General features: G+C 42.0%; 1 protein-coding gene across 7 annotated transcripts in view; it reads right to left on the reverse strand.

Moving 5' to 3' along the window:
• The window catches only part of LOC146491690 (plakophilin-4-like), a 75,701-nt gene that overhangs the window by 28,604 nt on the left and 29,569 nt on the right, over window positions 1–17,528 (reverse strand). For 6 of the 7 annotated variants that reach the window (XM_085152542.1, XM_085152541.1, XM_085152546.1 and 3 more), the window contains 4 exons: window positions 17,065–17,219; window positions 13,545–14,046; window positions 964–1,134; window positions 15–216 (listed from right to left, as the gene is read on the reverse strand). In XM_085152542.1, coding sequence (XP_085008668.1) covers window positions 15–216; window positions 964–1,134; window positions 13,545–14,046; window positions 17,065–17,219 — 1,030 coding nt within the window. The other variant, XM_085152548.1, reaches the window with a different exon arrangement.

A 17,528-nucleotide genomic window follows, 5' to 3' on the forward strand; every position in this document is an offset into this window, starting at 1 on the left:
GGAGACTTGAGTACCTGGGGTCCTTATGGATGCTCTCGATGGACGGGGTTCGGGTGACCACCTGGTCCACCAGTCCAGAGTGCCTGTGTGAGTAGACGGGCTCGCCGGGAACCCTGAAGGAGTCGACGTATACAGCTGCAGAGCTCAGCCCATAGCTGCTTCTTTGGTACGGCAGCGTGTTGCAATGGCTTGTGGTCCGAGGGAGAGTCCCCATTCCTAAGAAAATTAGGAAATTTAATCTGTGCTTTCTTTCATTCACGATCAAGGATGTGTTTCTGGAGGCAGTTTATATCGTCAAAATGCCTCCAAGATCACATAAAAGAGAAAGTAATATTCTACATTAAGTGCTTCAGCAGGCAGGGAGACGAGTCTCAGGCCAAACCTGTTTAAATCTTGACTAAACAAAACTAAAATGGCTCCTTAGATCCTCCACTATCAAACTCTACAGAGCTTTCAGCCTTAAATCATTCGGCAAAGACTTCAATTAGGAGCTGCCGAGTACATGAAAGGTTTCAGCCTAATTAAAGTTTGACCTCGGGGAGCGATAGTAATAACAGTTCCTGTGCCTGTAAACCACGATTTCCGCCACATATTTTAAAGGAATAATTTCTAACCAGATGTGAAACTGAGCTCCATCTCAACCTGGGGAAACAAGAAAAAATAAAAACTGGGTCGTCTGAGTAACTCTCTCATTTCAAAAAGACTGCTACCACAACCCAATACCACCACCAGCACTGCTACGGATATGATACAGATTTTCTGTGGCGGTTAGCATTTACTTCCTTTTGATTTCCAGTTAGATTTAGTGCTGAAATGTATTGATAATTCACAGTAAAACATATAAATTTGATTTATTAGGACATAAAATGTGTTAATTTTATTTAAATAACCAACTGTCACATGCAGCTAGCAGAAATATTTCCTTATAAACAAGTCAAAGTAACTTCTGCTGACGTGCAGTACCTGTGTTTGTCCTGTAGAGGGAGCCCTGTGGGTCGTGGGTGGGGCTGTGGTACAGGGGGCTGTGGAAGGAGCGCTCATCAAAAACAGGCGTCATGTGGCAGTCTGGAGACAACGCTGCCCTCAGCTCTGGATCAATTTGCCCGCTGTGACCGGCATATGAGCTGTGGAGCCCTGCAAGTAGACAATTAAGCTTTTAAATAAACTTTATTTACACCACAGTAAACATAAAAATGTTTTTGAGACTTTACCCTGTTTAAGCATTTTGCCTCTGAAAAAACTGAGGTGGCCTCCTCCATACTACACGCACAGAGGATGAGGAGACATCCTAATAGTGTTACCGGCAACTTTGTTAGGTACAACTGCTCATTAATGCCAAAGTCTTCTCAGCCAATCATATGGCAGCAACTTATTCAGGCATGCAAATATGGTCAAGACAACCCACTGAATGGTGAATAAAGGTGATTTAAGCAACTTTGAATGCGGTACGATGGTTGGTCTGAATATTTCAGTAACTGCTGACTTACTGGGATTTCCACCACACAACCATCTCTAAAGTTTACAACAAACAAAATATCCGGTGAGAAGCAGTTCTCTGGGAGAAAATGTCTTTTTGACGTCAGAGCTCAGAGGACGATGACCAGACTGCTTCATACTGAAGGCAACAGTAACTCAAATAACCACTCGATACAACCAAGATATGCAGAAGAGCATCTTCTACACCAGGTGTGTCCAACTCCAGTCCTCGAGAGCTACTTTCCTGCAGCTTTTAGATGCATCCCGACTCCAACACAGTTTAATCAAAGGGTTGGATTACCACTTCAGCATGCCATCAAGTTTGGCAAAGGCCCAGTAATAAGCCATTCTGTCGGAACAAGGATGCATTTAACAGCTGCAGGACAGTAGCTCTCGAGGACTGGAGCTGGACACCCTGTTCTACAGCAACAGAAGACCGCATGGAGCACAGGAAACTGAGGATTCACACTGGCTCACCAAAACTGGATAGTAGATGATTGTAAAAAATCTGCCCAGTCTGATGATTTTCAATTTCTGCTGCAACATTTGGATGGTAGCGTCACAATTTGGTGCAAAACGCAGTAAAGCATCCTGCCTTCTATGAAGGGTTCAGGCTGCTAGTGGGGTAATGGTGTGGGGGATATTTTCTTGGCACACTTTGGGCCCCTTAATACAAACTGAGCATCGTTTAATCACCACAGTCTACCTGAGTGTTGTTGCTGACCCTTTATGGCCACAGTGTACCATGTTCTGATGGTACACCTCAAGGTGCTCATGTCACTTGAGCTACTTCACATGTACTGTGTACAAAAATACTGAAAAATGTGCAAGAATACACAATGTCTAATATCTAAGAAAGAAAAAAAAAAGCCCAGAGCTGCATGACACCAGCCTATCATGGTCACACATGAAATCGCCTCATTATCTGGCTCGCATGCTTGTCATCAACTTGTGAGACCGTGCCAATCCATACGGTTCAATACTCTGTATTTGAAGTCACCAGAAACTGTTGTTGCGCCTATAAAATGCATGAAGACTCTGGTCATTCAGACTGTGCTGCAGGCTCAGACACCAGCAAGTCAAACAAGTAGAGCAGAGGGTTTTTCCATCCTCCAATCTCAGAGCAGATCAGTTCAAAGAGTGCTCCAATTATAAAGAAGCTTTAGGGCATGAGGGGGGCAGCCTCGGCGGATCAGTCCAACAGCTGAAGCACACAATTTGCACTTAAAGCTGGTGATGAAGGAGCCATTTACTTCTGCAGTTTGCCTCTCTCAATTTACATAAATGTCCTAGTGAAAGAGATGGGCGCTCTGATCTCACATGGCTGGATGTATTTCTGAAAGAAAATGAAAAAAAAGCCCTGTTCAATCTGGACCTCGGGGTCGTACTCAAGGGCTCTTCAATGGTCCATAAAGAGTGTGACCTTCAGGTTAGAGGACGCTAAAGCTACCAAATGTATGAAATGTGCTAGAACGACACAGAATCAGGTTTCAAGGGGTTCGCAAAGGCTTTTATCAAACATCGAGCACTGCAGCGGCTCCTAAACTGGAGGTTACTACACTATTAATAATATAAAGACGACTGTGTCCTGTTTATAATTTATTACAGCTAAACTGTCAATGTCAAGGCTGGTTTGCATTGTTATAACTAAAAACCAAAATAGAATCTGAATAATTCCGTCCTCTACCCGCTTATCTGGTGAATAATTTAACAATTTCTCTGAATCCGAATTCATCTTTTTATCTGCTAAGGCTTAAGCTAGTAAACTGGTGTCAGCGGTTTACAGCCGTTTCTGTCAGTTACTCAGACTACTTTTAGATATCCCAACCATTTAAGCACTCTGAGACACACTTTCACACACTGATCTAAAACCTTTAAAGTCTCCAGTCCCGTGGAAACTTGATTCAGCAGCTTATGAAGCCTTCTTCAGCTACCACATCTTGAAGTAATGTAGTAACAGCTCAAGGATGTTTTTTTCTTTTTTTTAGCCATTTTGTTGCAGATTTGCTGCTAGGCCTGGGATAACTGGGATTCATTCACTAATATTTTAGTAGAAATGTTCTTATCTTTCACAAAAAAATACATCTGTACCCAAAATTACCATCAGATTAATTAAACGTGCACACCTACCTATTTTATTCTTACCACAGCTGTATATTTGTGAATCAGACCGAATCTGAACCAGGGTTTTAATAGTTTTGCAATTTTCATTAGTTTTTATTTTTATTTAGTTTTGACTTCAGATTTTCAATTTTATATCAGTTTTAATTAGTTTTTACCAACTGTTTGCTAGTTTAGTTTAGTTTTTATTTTTTTGAAAATCCTTAGTTTCAGTTTAGTTTTGATTAGTTTCAGTTATAGTTTTAGTTGTGTTTGCAATAATTAAGTGTAACAAAATCCCAGTTTCATCATATCAGTCATTCTGCTCATCCTTGGGTATGTTGCTATTCCAGCTACCATACTGCACCCTGGACAGGTTGCCTGTCTGTCGCAGGGCTAACACGCAGAGACAGACAACTCACATTCCCACCTATGGGTTCTTTAAATAAATAAATAAAGGCAGATGAACAACCATTGATACCAGGCAACTATAAAACGTATATCTTGGCCCCAATGAGACTATTAACTCTCGCAGCACCGGGTGTTCGTAATTTTGGTTCAAGTGAATCGATAAACTTTTTGAAGGTAACTGACTCACACAGTTGTGTAGATATCCCAGTCCTGTTGTCTCGGGATGCATCACGCTGCCTTGCCTGGGGTTAGCTTCTGTTTTCTGGGGATGAGGGTTGAGTGTGCTCCCTTACCTTCTCAAGCTAAGCTAGGTTAGCCTTCTTGTGTGAGCTTTTCAAGTGCACTTTAAGGTTTGTGGGATTTTTTTCCCTTTAGAAATGTCCCTCATAATTTGTCTGTTTCCACTACAAGACACTTGCTTTATCCAAAACACAGTCATATTCAAAGTAATCCCAAATTGGACTCTGGCGCTTTCTTCTGACTTTTCCTGACATGATTCTGCGCGTGGACGGAGCAGCAACACAGACGACTCGACTAACGTGCTGCCACCTGCTGGCATAATGAGACACAGCAAGAAAAAAATCTGTAAGCTAAACTTCATTTTCACCCTTGACTCTTGTATGACACGCACACATCAATGAAAACTAAACACATTTTTGCTATAAATTCAGTTAATTTTAGTTAGTTTTGTGAACACTCATTCCAGTTTTAGTTAGTTTTCCTTTTTTTGTTTTTATTTTTATTTCCGTTAACGAAAATGTTTTTTCACTTCTAGTTTTCGTTATTTCGTTAGTTTTCGTTAACGATAATAACCTTGATCTGAACCCACAGGCTTGTGCATCCTGCATACCACCATACTCTCATTTCTCTAATTTAGGACAAATACATTCAATTAAAGGAGAAGCAGAGAAAATGGTGATGATGTTGCAAGGGAGAAGTCTGCACTGGTAACGCAGAATAACGCAGAAGTCATTTTGAATAAATAAAATGAGACATGAGATGATGTGAGGTAAGGAATATTGGAGTATCTTTAAATGAAAAGCCTGCAGCTTTACATTTAGTGTTTTGTTGTTTTTACATGCATTTAGCACAAAATTTCTAATTCACTAAAATTTCAGCCATCTATCTATTAAGCATCTATTTGAACAATTTACACATTTACATTATCCATATATGGTTTTACACTAGCCGCCCATTTCATCTGCTGTCTTTAGATATCTGTCCATGTATGACTTTTAGCTTATTATGCTAAATCAGACATTGCGGATCAATCCTTGTTACATGAAAACAGATCCTTCCTGTATCCATTTTTCTGTTTTCAATCAAAAAGAGATCTGGGAAGAACAAAACATAAAAATCTGAAGCATAATAATGACAGCGCTTATTGAAAAAATTATTTCCACAAAAAAACAAAACAAAACAAAAAACCCAGCTCATCTTGCAGTTGCATTCGTGTTTTGGAGGCACACCGGGTTTCAGTACCTAAGCCACGAGTTTCACTGATCAGTAATAGCCTAATCTTGTATATCCATCTATTGCTTATCTCTCTTGTGTAATCTGGGATTACGCTGGATCTGCAGGATAACCGGGAATAAGGACTTAGGCGACGTATTAGGCCACTTAGCAGCACTGCAGGATGAAAACCAGTCAGCTAGAGAATAGAAGGCATTTTATTTAGTTCACTGATTCTGCCTCCTACCCACACACAGACATAACGCACAAGAAATCCTTCCATCCTGTTTTCACACATGCACAAACACAACAATGGCACAACACACAAGATGCACAAATGCATATTCATATTCCTGACACATATGCTCGAGCTAATGCACACAAAAACAGTGCAGAAGAAAACATATGAAGACTAGCACAATAAAGCCTTCCAGTGCAGTCAGCTGATAATCACATGCTGATGCTCCACGGGGCTTTGTGATAGAAACTCCCCTATATGGGTCAGTGGGAGCGGCTTAGTAAAGTGGCAGAGGGCAGGACGAGGCATAAATCTGTGTCGCTGCTGCAGCATCAGCAGCGCTTCTCCGACAGTAAATCCTCCTCCGGCCTCGTGCAGGGAGGAAGCTGTCGATAACCAGTTAACAGGCAAGGAGCGGCTGCGTTCTAACGTTTCCAGAATACAAAGCTCACGTCCTTCAACATCACCACGGCCCCGGCGACAGAGTCAAACACGTCCAGTTCAAAGCCACTTTTAGGTCTGAAATGTGCTCCAAAGACGCCTCAAAGGCAGCTGTAAGCCAGGCTCATTGAACAGCCTGGCAGCGGTACAGAAATAATCCCTTCTCAAGTTTCTCAGCCAGCCTCAGCTGTCTCAACCAATCGGAGAGGCACAAAGTCAAAAGGTTGGCTCTCAACAGAAAGTCAGTCAGCTTCTCGTCATCCACTTAGCGTTGTTATTAACTCTGTAGACTGACAGTAGCTGCTAATTTTGATGAGTGGTCAAACTAATTTCATCCCTCAAAGCTTCACAGTTCCCACAGTTCGCATAAAACAAAAGGAAATGTTTAGTGGCACTAAATGTGTTGACATTTCACCAGTTTTACTCTATTTTTAAAGGTTCCAACTAAATGACATTTTAAACACAAGCAGGTTATTTATCAGGCAAACGGGCCAACTTCTGTTCTCCGTTTTATCTCATTTTCAGAATAAGCACAATGAAGATGTCAAAACTGACACACTGAGCTATAATTAATAGTAAAAATAATCACGGCGGCACGCATGAATGACAGACTTCCAAACTCACCCTGACTGCACTGGCTGCAAATCCACTCCTAGCACCTCGTTAGACAAACTGAACTCACCTGGAGGCCCGTGTGCTCGCCAGTCTCTCGTTAGGTGAGACCGAGCTGGAGCGGAGCTGCGGTGACTCAAGAGTGGACTGTAGTTAGTTCTAACAAAGGCTCTGTGGTGTGTACTCACACTGAAAAGTACTCACTGCTTAAAAATATATAAATACACGGTGAGCTGCCAGACATCAGAGCAGCTTGAGATGACGAAACAAGGGTAGAAGCGTCATCTTTCTATCCACCTAGAAATGGTTCAGTTTAGTTTCAGCTTCTTTCCAGGCCCACATTTAACAAGCTCAAATCTGTTATGTAGACTTCCCAGTCTTAGAAGTTCAAACTGAGCAGAAAGGTGATCTAAGTGACTTTGAACGTGGCATGGTTATAGGTCAGAGTGTTATAGAAACTGCTGACCTACTGGGATTTTCCCACACAACCATCTCTAGCGTTTACATAGGCTGGTCTGAAAAGGAGAAAATATCCAGTAAGCAGCAGTTCTCTAGGTGAACATGCCTTGCTGATGCCAGAGATCAGAGGACAATGGGCAGACTGCTTCATGCTGATGACAACAGTAACTCAGATAACCACTTATTATAACCAAGGTCTGTAGAGAAGCATCTTTAAATGCACAAAATCCCGAACCTTGGGCTACAGAGGCACAAAGATCACTCTAGGTGCCACTCCTGTGAAGAAAGTGAAGTTACAGCTTGAGTCTCAAATCCCCCTGCAACATGCTTCATGCATACATGCTTCCCCTAGGCAGCATCATTAGAAGACATAGCATACATTTTCACTGCTATGCAGATGACACCCAGCTCTATCTGTCCATGAAGCCAGATAACACACACCAATTAGTTAAACTGCAGGAATGTCTTAAAGACATAAAGACTTGGATGGCCACTAACTTTCTGCTTCTTAACTCAGATAAAACTGAGGTCATCGTACTCGGCGCTGAAAAGCTTAGAAATATGGTATCTAACCAGATTCTTACTCTGGATGGCATTACCTTGGCCTCCAGTAACACTGTGAGGAACCTTGGAGTCATTTTTGACCAGGATATGTCCTTCAACGCACATATTAAACAAATATGTAAGACTGCGTTCTTCCATTTGCGCAACATCTCTAAAATTAGAAATATCCTGTCTCAGAGTGACGCTGAAAAACTAGTTCATGCATTTATTACTTCCAGGCTGGACTACTGCAATTCATTATTATCAGGATGTCCAAAAAACTCACTGAAAAGCCTTCAACTAATCCAAAATGCTGCAGCAAGAGTACTGACAGGGACTAGAAAGAGAGAGCATATTTCTCCTGTTTTGGCTTCCCTTCATTGGCTTCCTGTTAAATCCAGAATTGAATTCAAAATCCTGCTCCTCACATACAAGGTCTTAAATAATCAGGCCCCATCTTATCTTAATGACCTTGTAGTACCATATCACCCTATTAGAGCACTTCGCTCTCGCTCTGCAGGCCTACTTGTTGTTCCTAGAGTATTTAAAAGTAGAATGGGAGGGAGAGCCTTCAGTTTTCAGGCCCCTCTTCTGTGGAACCAGCTTCCAGTTTGGATTCAGGAGACAGACACTATCTCTACTTTTAAGATTAGGCTTAAAACTTTCCTTTTTGCTAAAGCATATAGTTAGGGCTGGACCAGGTGACCCTGAATCCTCCCTTAGTTATGCTGCAATAGATGTAGGCTGCCGGGGGATTCCCATGATGCATTGAGTTTTTCCTTTCCAGTCACCTTTCTCACTCACTATGTGTTAACAGACCTCTCTGTATTGAATCGTATCTGTTATTAATCTCTGTCTCTCTTCCACAGCATGTCTTTTATCCTGTCTTCCTTCTCTCACCCCAACCGGTCGCAGCAGATGGCCGCCCCTCCCTGAGCCTGGTTCTGCCGGAGGTTTCTTCCTGTTAAAAGGGAGTTTTTCCTTCCCACTGTCGCCAAAGTGCTTGCTCATAGGGGGTCATATGATTGTTGGGCTTTTCTCTGTATCTATGAAGCGCCTTGAGGCGACATTTGTTGTGATTTGGCGCTATATAAATAAAATTGAATTGAATTGAATTGAACATTCAGATGGAACAACCTAGAAGTGTGGATTTGTCCTCCCTTACATCGGCATTTCTGCTGGTGGTGTAATGTGTGGGGGATACTTTCTTGGCATAGTATCACATGACCATGTCCATCCGTCTATAACCACAGTATCTTAAATCATCTCAAAGAGAGTGGTGAGGGAGGCAGAGCCTATTATGGGAAGTGAGTTTCCTTTCTTCCAGAAGATGTACGAGCACTGATGCACTGCCCAGCCAATGGTTCATCAAAGACACAACCTTAACTGCAACCTGTTCCAGGCCTGTAAGAACTCACATGAGCTATTTTTCAACCACTATCAGGTTCCTGGACAAAGTATGACTGTTTATTAATTAATTAATTGCCAGACATATGTTCTTATATCTTTGCATTTGCATATATCTAAAATATGGTGTCTTATTTATTGTGATTTTCACCAACTTCTTACTTTTGAAAATCCGTGATGACAATAAAACCAGGTGAGAATCTGAATCTGAGTGGGCTTCTCTGTGCGTATGTGTAAAAACTGGTAATGGGAATAGTAGCAGTAATAGCTGCTAAGATATGAGGTGTGATCAAACATCAAGCTCTGTTTCCAAATGACCTGAAATCTCTATAGAGGATCACAAATGGTGATGAGAGCTGGTTCAGCAGCTACAAATAAGCAGTTTTCATTGAACCCCAAACCCCCATAAATACGGCATGTGACAACCTCCCCTGTACCCTCAATGACTAGTTTTGACATCTCAGTATAAATCAATAAAGATTAGAACAGGTTCCAGGATTTTTCAAGGGTAGCCCTGGTAAGCTGTATAGGCAGAGATCACCCTCACTAACTTCTAACGCACACACAGCCATTTTGTTCTGAGAAGTTTGTTCTTTTGTGCCTGAAATATGGAAACCACTCAGTTCAGAAAAGAGAAACACGGGTTACTTCTAGTAGACATTTAAGGGGGAAAGAGTTAAAGGGTTAGGATGTCAGCTGAGGAGCAATACCAGGAGCCTGTACTCCTGACATCCTCATGGATGGACTTCGGCTGTAACATTATGAGTTGTCTGAAGTAAAATATCTACACTGTCGTGCGCACCATTGTGAGGTTTTTTGCTGATACCAACATAATCATCGGTTGCTATTTGGACCATTTGCCGCATTTGACTCCCTGCAGCTTTGGCCAAAAACAAAAGTCAAGTTTAAGAATCTGGATTGTGACAAACATTGCATATCCAGTGCCCACAGCAGATACACTGGGTCCAGTGTTTTTGTTTAGTTTATTTGAATCATCTATTTGGGCTGTATTTGGGCTCCTAAAGGGTTTACATTTACTTCATGTATGTTTTGGTGTATTTCGTGCTACTACTTGCTCCTGGTTGCTTTAGAGTTTATTCCTCCCTCATTGTTTAATCCTCTTGTGTCTCGGCTCCCGTGTTTATGCTGCGTTACAGATACCTCAGAACTCGGATGTTGGGAGTTAGCGTGCTCTCGAAAAAGTGAGGAAAAACAAATCAAATGCATTTTATTCATTTGATTTGGTTCCTTAGCAAGGTAGAACCATTCAGGTATCACTAGCAGTAGAGCACAATATATATATTCTTTTGCACTTAAACACATTCATGACTAGAGCTTGGTCAGTGCTCTGCATATAGCTTATTCAGTGACTCATAAATGAACAACTGTGGCATTACAGGATAAAAGTTTTACCTCTGTTTATATTCACTGGCACCATCTTGCATTGTTAACTCGGGGTTGCTGTGGCTGCTTCGTCTTTCTGAGTGGGAAATCTGAGTTAGAGGGAATTTCCGCATTTCACAATGGGAACTTGGAAATTCGGATTTACTCAGGAACGCACTGTTAGTTAATTTGTGTTTCTGCATTTCCTGTTCTCACACTTGCTGTTTCACTTTGAGAGTCAGTGTTCTTGGTGCTTTGCTTTTAGTTTAGCTTCCTTTGTCTTTTCTCCTGTGATTTATTTCTCCTGTGTCTCCACTTCCCTAATCACCCTGTGTCTATCTATTGTCTCTGTATTAACTTGTCCTTTGTTGCATCCTCCCACGAAGTAATGTCTTTTCCTTGTTCCAGGTCTCCCCAAAATTCCTAGTTTTTGATTGTTTGTTTCAGCTCATGCCCTGTTTTTTATGTTCTAATGAAGACGTTAATGCTTGCTGTCAAAGTGTAACAGGCGCAAGTATAACAGGACATCTAAAAAAAACCATCTAAAAATAGAAGTGGACCTGAAAATGGTCCAGATGTCCAGGAGAAGGTGAACTTGAAACTGACATGCGCAAAATTTAAATCGGGTATGGACTGCTCTCCAAAGTTTTTCTTGCACAAGCCCCCTGCTAGATATGCTCCCACTGGGCATGTGCAGACTGATGGTAGTGAGACCACAGTTCATAACAAGCAGAAGTCAAGGTTCTTAGCATCCAGCAGCCTTCTGGTCAAAAACTCCTCTATGAGTGTTACATGCAATATAAATCACTGTCAACCTGCTGCACTGCAACCCCTTGCTGCTTCTTTCTTCTGCTTCATATTCAGACCGATTGATACTAACGCGGTTTCCTCGCTCAGCCATCATTTTGCTGAACGTCACATGAGAGAGAAAATGGAAGCGCTGCGATCGTGCGCAGTGTGTTGTTTAAGCTGGGCTCTGTCTCTGGCTTGTTTTCCTTTAACCTGCTGCACATCAATCACAGCCGCCAACAAGATTAAAATTAAAAGACTTCAGAACATCTACCTGCTACAAGTGAGATCCTTCCCAGACGACATTGCACTCCTTATTTTTCATACTAGCGTGCATCAAATAAAATTTTATCGAACCCAGCAGCATTATCTGCCAGTGCCGGAAGATAATTTGACTGAAGAAAAAAAACAAAACATGAATTGAGCTCCCCAAGCCTGGTTAGGAGATAACATCACCTGCCGAGCTTGCACTTTGCCTCAAACTTATTTTGTTCGACGTGAGCTTCGATTAATGATTCTGGACGCTTGACAAAGACGCAGGAAACATCTGCAGAGAGCACAAATGTTGTGTGCTACAATATTAAATCAGCGCTGCTCAGGCAACTTTCCCCAGACCAAGGAAAGGTTATTAAATCAACAGAGGAAATGGTGTCGAGGCTGTGGAGCGTGGCTTTGTTTATTTACAGCGAGGAGAGCGCACAATCAGTCCGCCTCCCGCTGCAGTGCAGCTATTTTCTCAAGGGAAACTTAACGTTTCTCCAGCGGCCCTCCAGGCCAGAGACCGACCGGCTACATTACTGACTCAAGAGATGGAGGAGGAAAGGAGAAGCTGCGCCTTTCCACTCAGTACGTTTGCAATGCAATATCAGACCGTAGGCTGCAGTGATCCCAGAGGTTCGCTTACACAGTTTCACACCTGAGATTTTTATCAGCCTATGCAACTCTGAAAGAGAATCAAGCTATTCATGAACATTTACTGGTTGTGATGGTTTTACTATGTCGAATTTAAGACTGCGAATGTAATGCCTTATTTGACCTAGTTTCCCTCTGAGAACTGAAACAAAGAAGGACTTTGATCTATATCATGCTTTTTAATATTTGGCTTTATTTTAAAACCATATTTTTTTAGTTGGGATTGGATTTGTTGAAGCATGAAAGAGCCATTTGTGTCCAAGTTTTTCTGTAAAGTCACACAGACTTAACTGCAAGTGGACCAGTTATTTTTTACATTATACGCTCTGATTTTTATTGCTTTTTATGATATCTTTATTGTCCTGATTGCCAAGACCTGGGTGAACAAAAAGAAAAAGAATAGAAAAATTTCAAAACCATCCAAAAACTTAAAAACAAATTAGCAAACAAGCACTGAATAACGGTTAACGTTGTTTAGAAGTCTTAAAATAATGATTTAGCGGGCTTCAATCTGCAGTTTGTGGACATAAGTAGATAATTACCGGCTGAAACGTTGAAACAGTAGTAGTTATTTCCTTTTTTCAAAACGTCTCTGATTATTTTTCAAGCTGTTATTTTTGTAAAACGGCTAATGGCTACAGGTGGCTAATATGATACATTTATTAGCCTGCTAATTCAAAAACCAGAACTGCTAAGATGATTGTAGTTTTTGCAGAAACAACTACACTGGTAGAAACCTTAAAAAGCTGTTGAATGCAATGTGTACTTCTGCTATAAATATGTCTGATTTAGGGAGCAAATGAAAAATGTAAATTAATGTAAGAATGGAGCTAATGTTTTAATATATGACTATAAATACTGCTTAGAACTGCTTCAAAAATAGAAAATCTTGTTGCTTTTTGGCAGTTTGAGGTACGTACACTCTAAGAAGGGAAACGAGACAACGTGATGCATCTGGCAGCTCAGGAAACAGACTCTGATGAGCTGATTTAATCCGAGAAATGAGTGGAGACTGCTGTCTGCAGACAGATAACCCTCTGTAACATTATAACCTTTATGTGGATAAAACAAGCAAGATAAAATGTAATCGCTGAACTTTAGAGTCGATCGACATAGCCGGGCTTGCCGTTTTCTCCCGTCTCAAGTCTTAAAGCTAATCTGTGACAACTCGCTGCATCTAAATCTCATCAGGAAAGCTAATAATGTGTTTTTAAGGTGGAGGCACATTAGAAAGACTGTTGACAATCTCATCCTTTTTCTGGGGACTGACGTCCTCAGGTACCGATGAGCATGACCATTATTAGCTGGGTGTCACACTGACCTATGAGGCTGTCTGGGCGGGGCAGAGCGCTCCTCTGGTACAGGCCATATGGATCGGCGCCATACGCCAGCGGCTGGCTCTGCCTGGGGAGGGTGGAGCCGTAGTGCTGCGGCACCGCCGTCATTCCCGAGCGCAGCGGTGACCCCATTGAACCCCTCCCCTCGATCAAGGAAAGGGTGGACCCCAGACGTCCTCCACTTCCTACTCCTCCTCTTTCGCCTCCTCCTAGTCCCACTCCTCCTCCAATTCCACCTGCACCACCCCCTCTACCCTGGGTGCCCTCAGTCGGGGAGGTCGGCGACGGGCAGGAGGGCGGCATGGTAGTGCCTGGGAAAACAGCGGCCAGCGGTTTGGGCTCAGACAGGATGGGCGAGTCATACGTGCTGCCTTGGGATGTTCGCAGGGAGATGCGGGAAGGTGAGACTGTGCCGGCGGTGCCACAGCCAGGAGACTGGCTCCTGGAGGGGAGGGAGGCCATCCTCCGTAACACCCGGCTGGAGGCCTGGGAAACCAAGAGGAGAAGAAATATTACAGTTTACCCTTCCAGAGAGTAGAGTGTGACATTTTATTCATCTGATAATGAGGAATGAATTTTTATTACATCTTCCTAAAGTGCCCTTTGCATCTCACAGGTCATTACGTTTGTGCAAAAACCATTAAATTGCCCTTATGTGCTGTTTAAAATGTGCATCATGTTCAGTGATGTGCTTGGAAGGGTGCAGAGAAACGAAACAATGAAAAACACTGAAAATTTGTATTCTTATTTTGGATCATTTAAATTAAATAAATATTCTAGTAGTCCTGCCTGCATCATTATTAAATGACATTTAATGGCATTTTATTCATTTCTAATTAACATTCACTTGATTCTTTGCTCCTCTGTGACTAAAAATGTCAAGTATAATACCCGTAACAGTGTTGACAATTAATCACTTCAGCATTTTGGTTTTCTAAATAAATACCTGACAAATGAACATTAAAGTCTGCACACTGCGCCTCTCCCATTTGCAAATATACTCGCCAATTAGGAGTAATGCGACACTCTCAGACAGCGCACTTCATCACGTCTGATGAAGAGCGTCATTATCTTTTCCATTTGTCCAAGAAGCTGAACGTGCTTGCCTCTGGGAAAACGTCCTAATTCATTACACTTCAGACTGAGCGTCACTTTTTAGGGAAGACTTGACAGAATTTTCCTGATTTATGGTGACAAACATTTTCCCTTTTTTCTTCTTCTCCTCATTTATGAAATATAGAATGTCTCCTAATTACAGACTCAGCCAACTGGATGCCGATCTGTGCCGCCTTAATCCATCGCAGCCTCGAACGCCTCGAAGGGAAATTAAGAGCGGAGACATGTAAGCCCATCCAGTGAGGCTGCTGGGTTTGGAATAAATCAGGAGAAAATTCAAACAGGCTCACCATTATCTGTCATTCCTACTCCTACTTTCATTCAAGTGCGTATAATTATTAGCCACAAAGAAAGGAGCTGATAATGTTTGAGCCTGAGACATTTCAAGGTAGAAGTGGTTTTGATTTGAAGGGTTTAGCTGATGTTCTTCGTCGCTCATGACAGTAATTACCGAGCCTCAACCAGCTGTCATTACTTTAAGAAAGAATATTATTACTTAGAGCAAAGAAATACATATTTTTTCAGGTGGCAACGCTCTGAAAACCATTCAAATGGGGGAAACCTGAATAAGATTTCTCCTCATGAGGTTCAATTACCTGCGCCGGAGCTTTTGATCGTGTTACTCGATGATTCTCTAGCAGCTGGAATTCACCGTGTTGTCGCCGGTGTTGCCAATTTAGCGACTTTGTCGCTATGTTTAGCGAGTTTTCAGACCCCTTAGCGACTTTTTTTTCTAAAAAGCGACTAGCGACAAATCTGGCGACTTTTTCTGGTGTTATTGGAGACTTATTTATGACGACTTTTGACGTGGAAACGCGTATCGCTCTTACTCTCAACAGGCAGCGGTGCTGCCTTGGGCACCTCACCCGTGCCAAGGCGCTCCCAGGCTGAGGATAGTCCTCCCCCAGCTGCTATCAGGGCAGGAGATGTTCACACCTGTACTTCCAAACGGCAAATGAATCGCGCATGAGCGAAGCCGCTGCTCCCACACTGACCGTAACGCAGTCAGTTCTTTTACTGTTATGCTGTTTTGTGGATCACAATGTTTAAAACTAATTATAAACACACACTCTCACACACAAAGTAACTCCACCAGAGTGCCAATTTCGGGTCACTTTTGCCGGTCCAAGCCCGGGTAAAGGAGCAGGGTTGGAATTGTGACATTAAAAAACAATAATTGCTAAAAGAAATGTAATTTGTAGTTCTAAATAAATTCTAACTGCATTTAGGATGTTTTTTACTCACTTTATGTGTCTTCCACGATGTTATTTCTCTCTCCAACAACGTAAGTTACAATTACATTAGCATGACCAATTATGCAAATTAGGCGATGACGTCATTTGGCGACTTCTAGCGACTTTTAGGACAGCCAATAGCAATTTTCCTTACTGAGGAGTTGCCAACACTGGTTGTGGCTAATTTGCTTTAGTACCAACATCTCCTCCGGGTTGGCAGGAGCTGTGGTTCAAAGTTAATTAGAGCTTTCATTCATTCCAAAGATCAAAAACTGACTGAAACTGCCTTTATGTCCAAGCTTTCTGATAATCTCTGAACCTCAAATACACCAATCATTTATACAGAAAGTTTAGTATTTGCAGAGCCCTGGTACAGTTGCTAGGTCTGTCATCTGTTATTTGGCTAACAAAGACATATGTGTGAGATTTTACAATCAAATTTCTTTTGACTGATTTTATATAATTTTTGAAACAACCGCCCCCGTGAAAGGCAGGCTTGACCTTTTCTAGTATGAAAGTAGTTACTTTATAAGCTAAAATGCTATCTCTTAGCAGCTTTTGGAGGTCATTCATCAGCTTTGCAGCTAGTTTTGAGGCATGAGCCCACTGGAAAACTGGAAAACAAATGAAAATGTGTTGAGGACATTGTGAGCTCAACACATTGTTGTAGTTTGTGCTGAGTTCATGGGTACACTACTGCACTGAGAGAAAATGTCTCTCCTGCTTTGCATCTGCGATCTAACATAGATATTTTTGCACTTTTATAACTGTGGCTACATTTCTCTATGAGTGTAAAAATCATAGCTGTGACTATGCATACTGATTCATGGTTGTGGTTGAAAGTAGCTCGTTAATGTGTCACATAGCCTGTAAAGGTGGCACATACATTTTGTAATCATACAGGACTGACTCTGGTAGTACCCTTTATGAACTGGCAAAGCACTAACATTTATGTTCTCCACAGTAAGGGATGGATCTAAAATATTGGTTTAAGACATTTTTACACATTTGTATTTGTGGTTTTCACCTTTGTGCTCTTAATCTTACTAAATGTGGCTGAAAAGCTAAGTGGACACAGAGGTGAAATCTTACCCTGAGCTTTTCTTTCTAAGGTTAGTGACTTGTGATGTAACCCTTTGGAGATCAGGCCTACCTGCCCAGAAGCTTGACCCTCTGCTCTTGGGCTTCTGGATATTGATGCTCGGGGCTCCGAACGCACTATGTTCTGGTTGCTGTAGTAACTGACGCTGCTGTCCTGGTAGCCGCTGTCAGAATACGAGGTCATCTGGACCGAGTGACCTCCTGAGCCTGGAAGGAAAGCACAATAAGAGGCCTCAGTGCTCCTTGTGACACATTAAAGCAGAACGTGGTGTGATCAAACCACAGCCACCCCGACATCAGTCACTGCGGTTTACTGATGTGCATATTATCTCACTCGGCTTTCAACTTGTTAAAAAGATATTATGCATATAAATACATACACACGGACATCTGCATTAAGCCGTTCCAGGAACAATCTGCTGGCCTACTTTCTCCTGTAGCACCAGGAGGAGGAAGCGTGGGTGATATTTTTACACTTCCAGTGCACTCCAGCTGTATGCAATATAAATAAGACCA

Source organism: Neolamprologus multifasciatus, chromosome 23 (assembly GCF_963576455.1).
Source record: "Neolamprologus multifasciatus chromosome 23, fNeoMul1.2, whole genome shotgun sequence".
NCBI lineage: Eukaryota > Metazoa > Chordata > Actinopteri > Cichliformes > Cichlidae > Neolamprologus > Neolamprologus multifasciatus.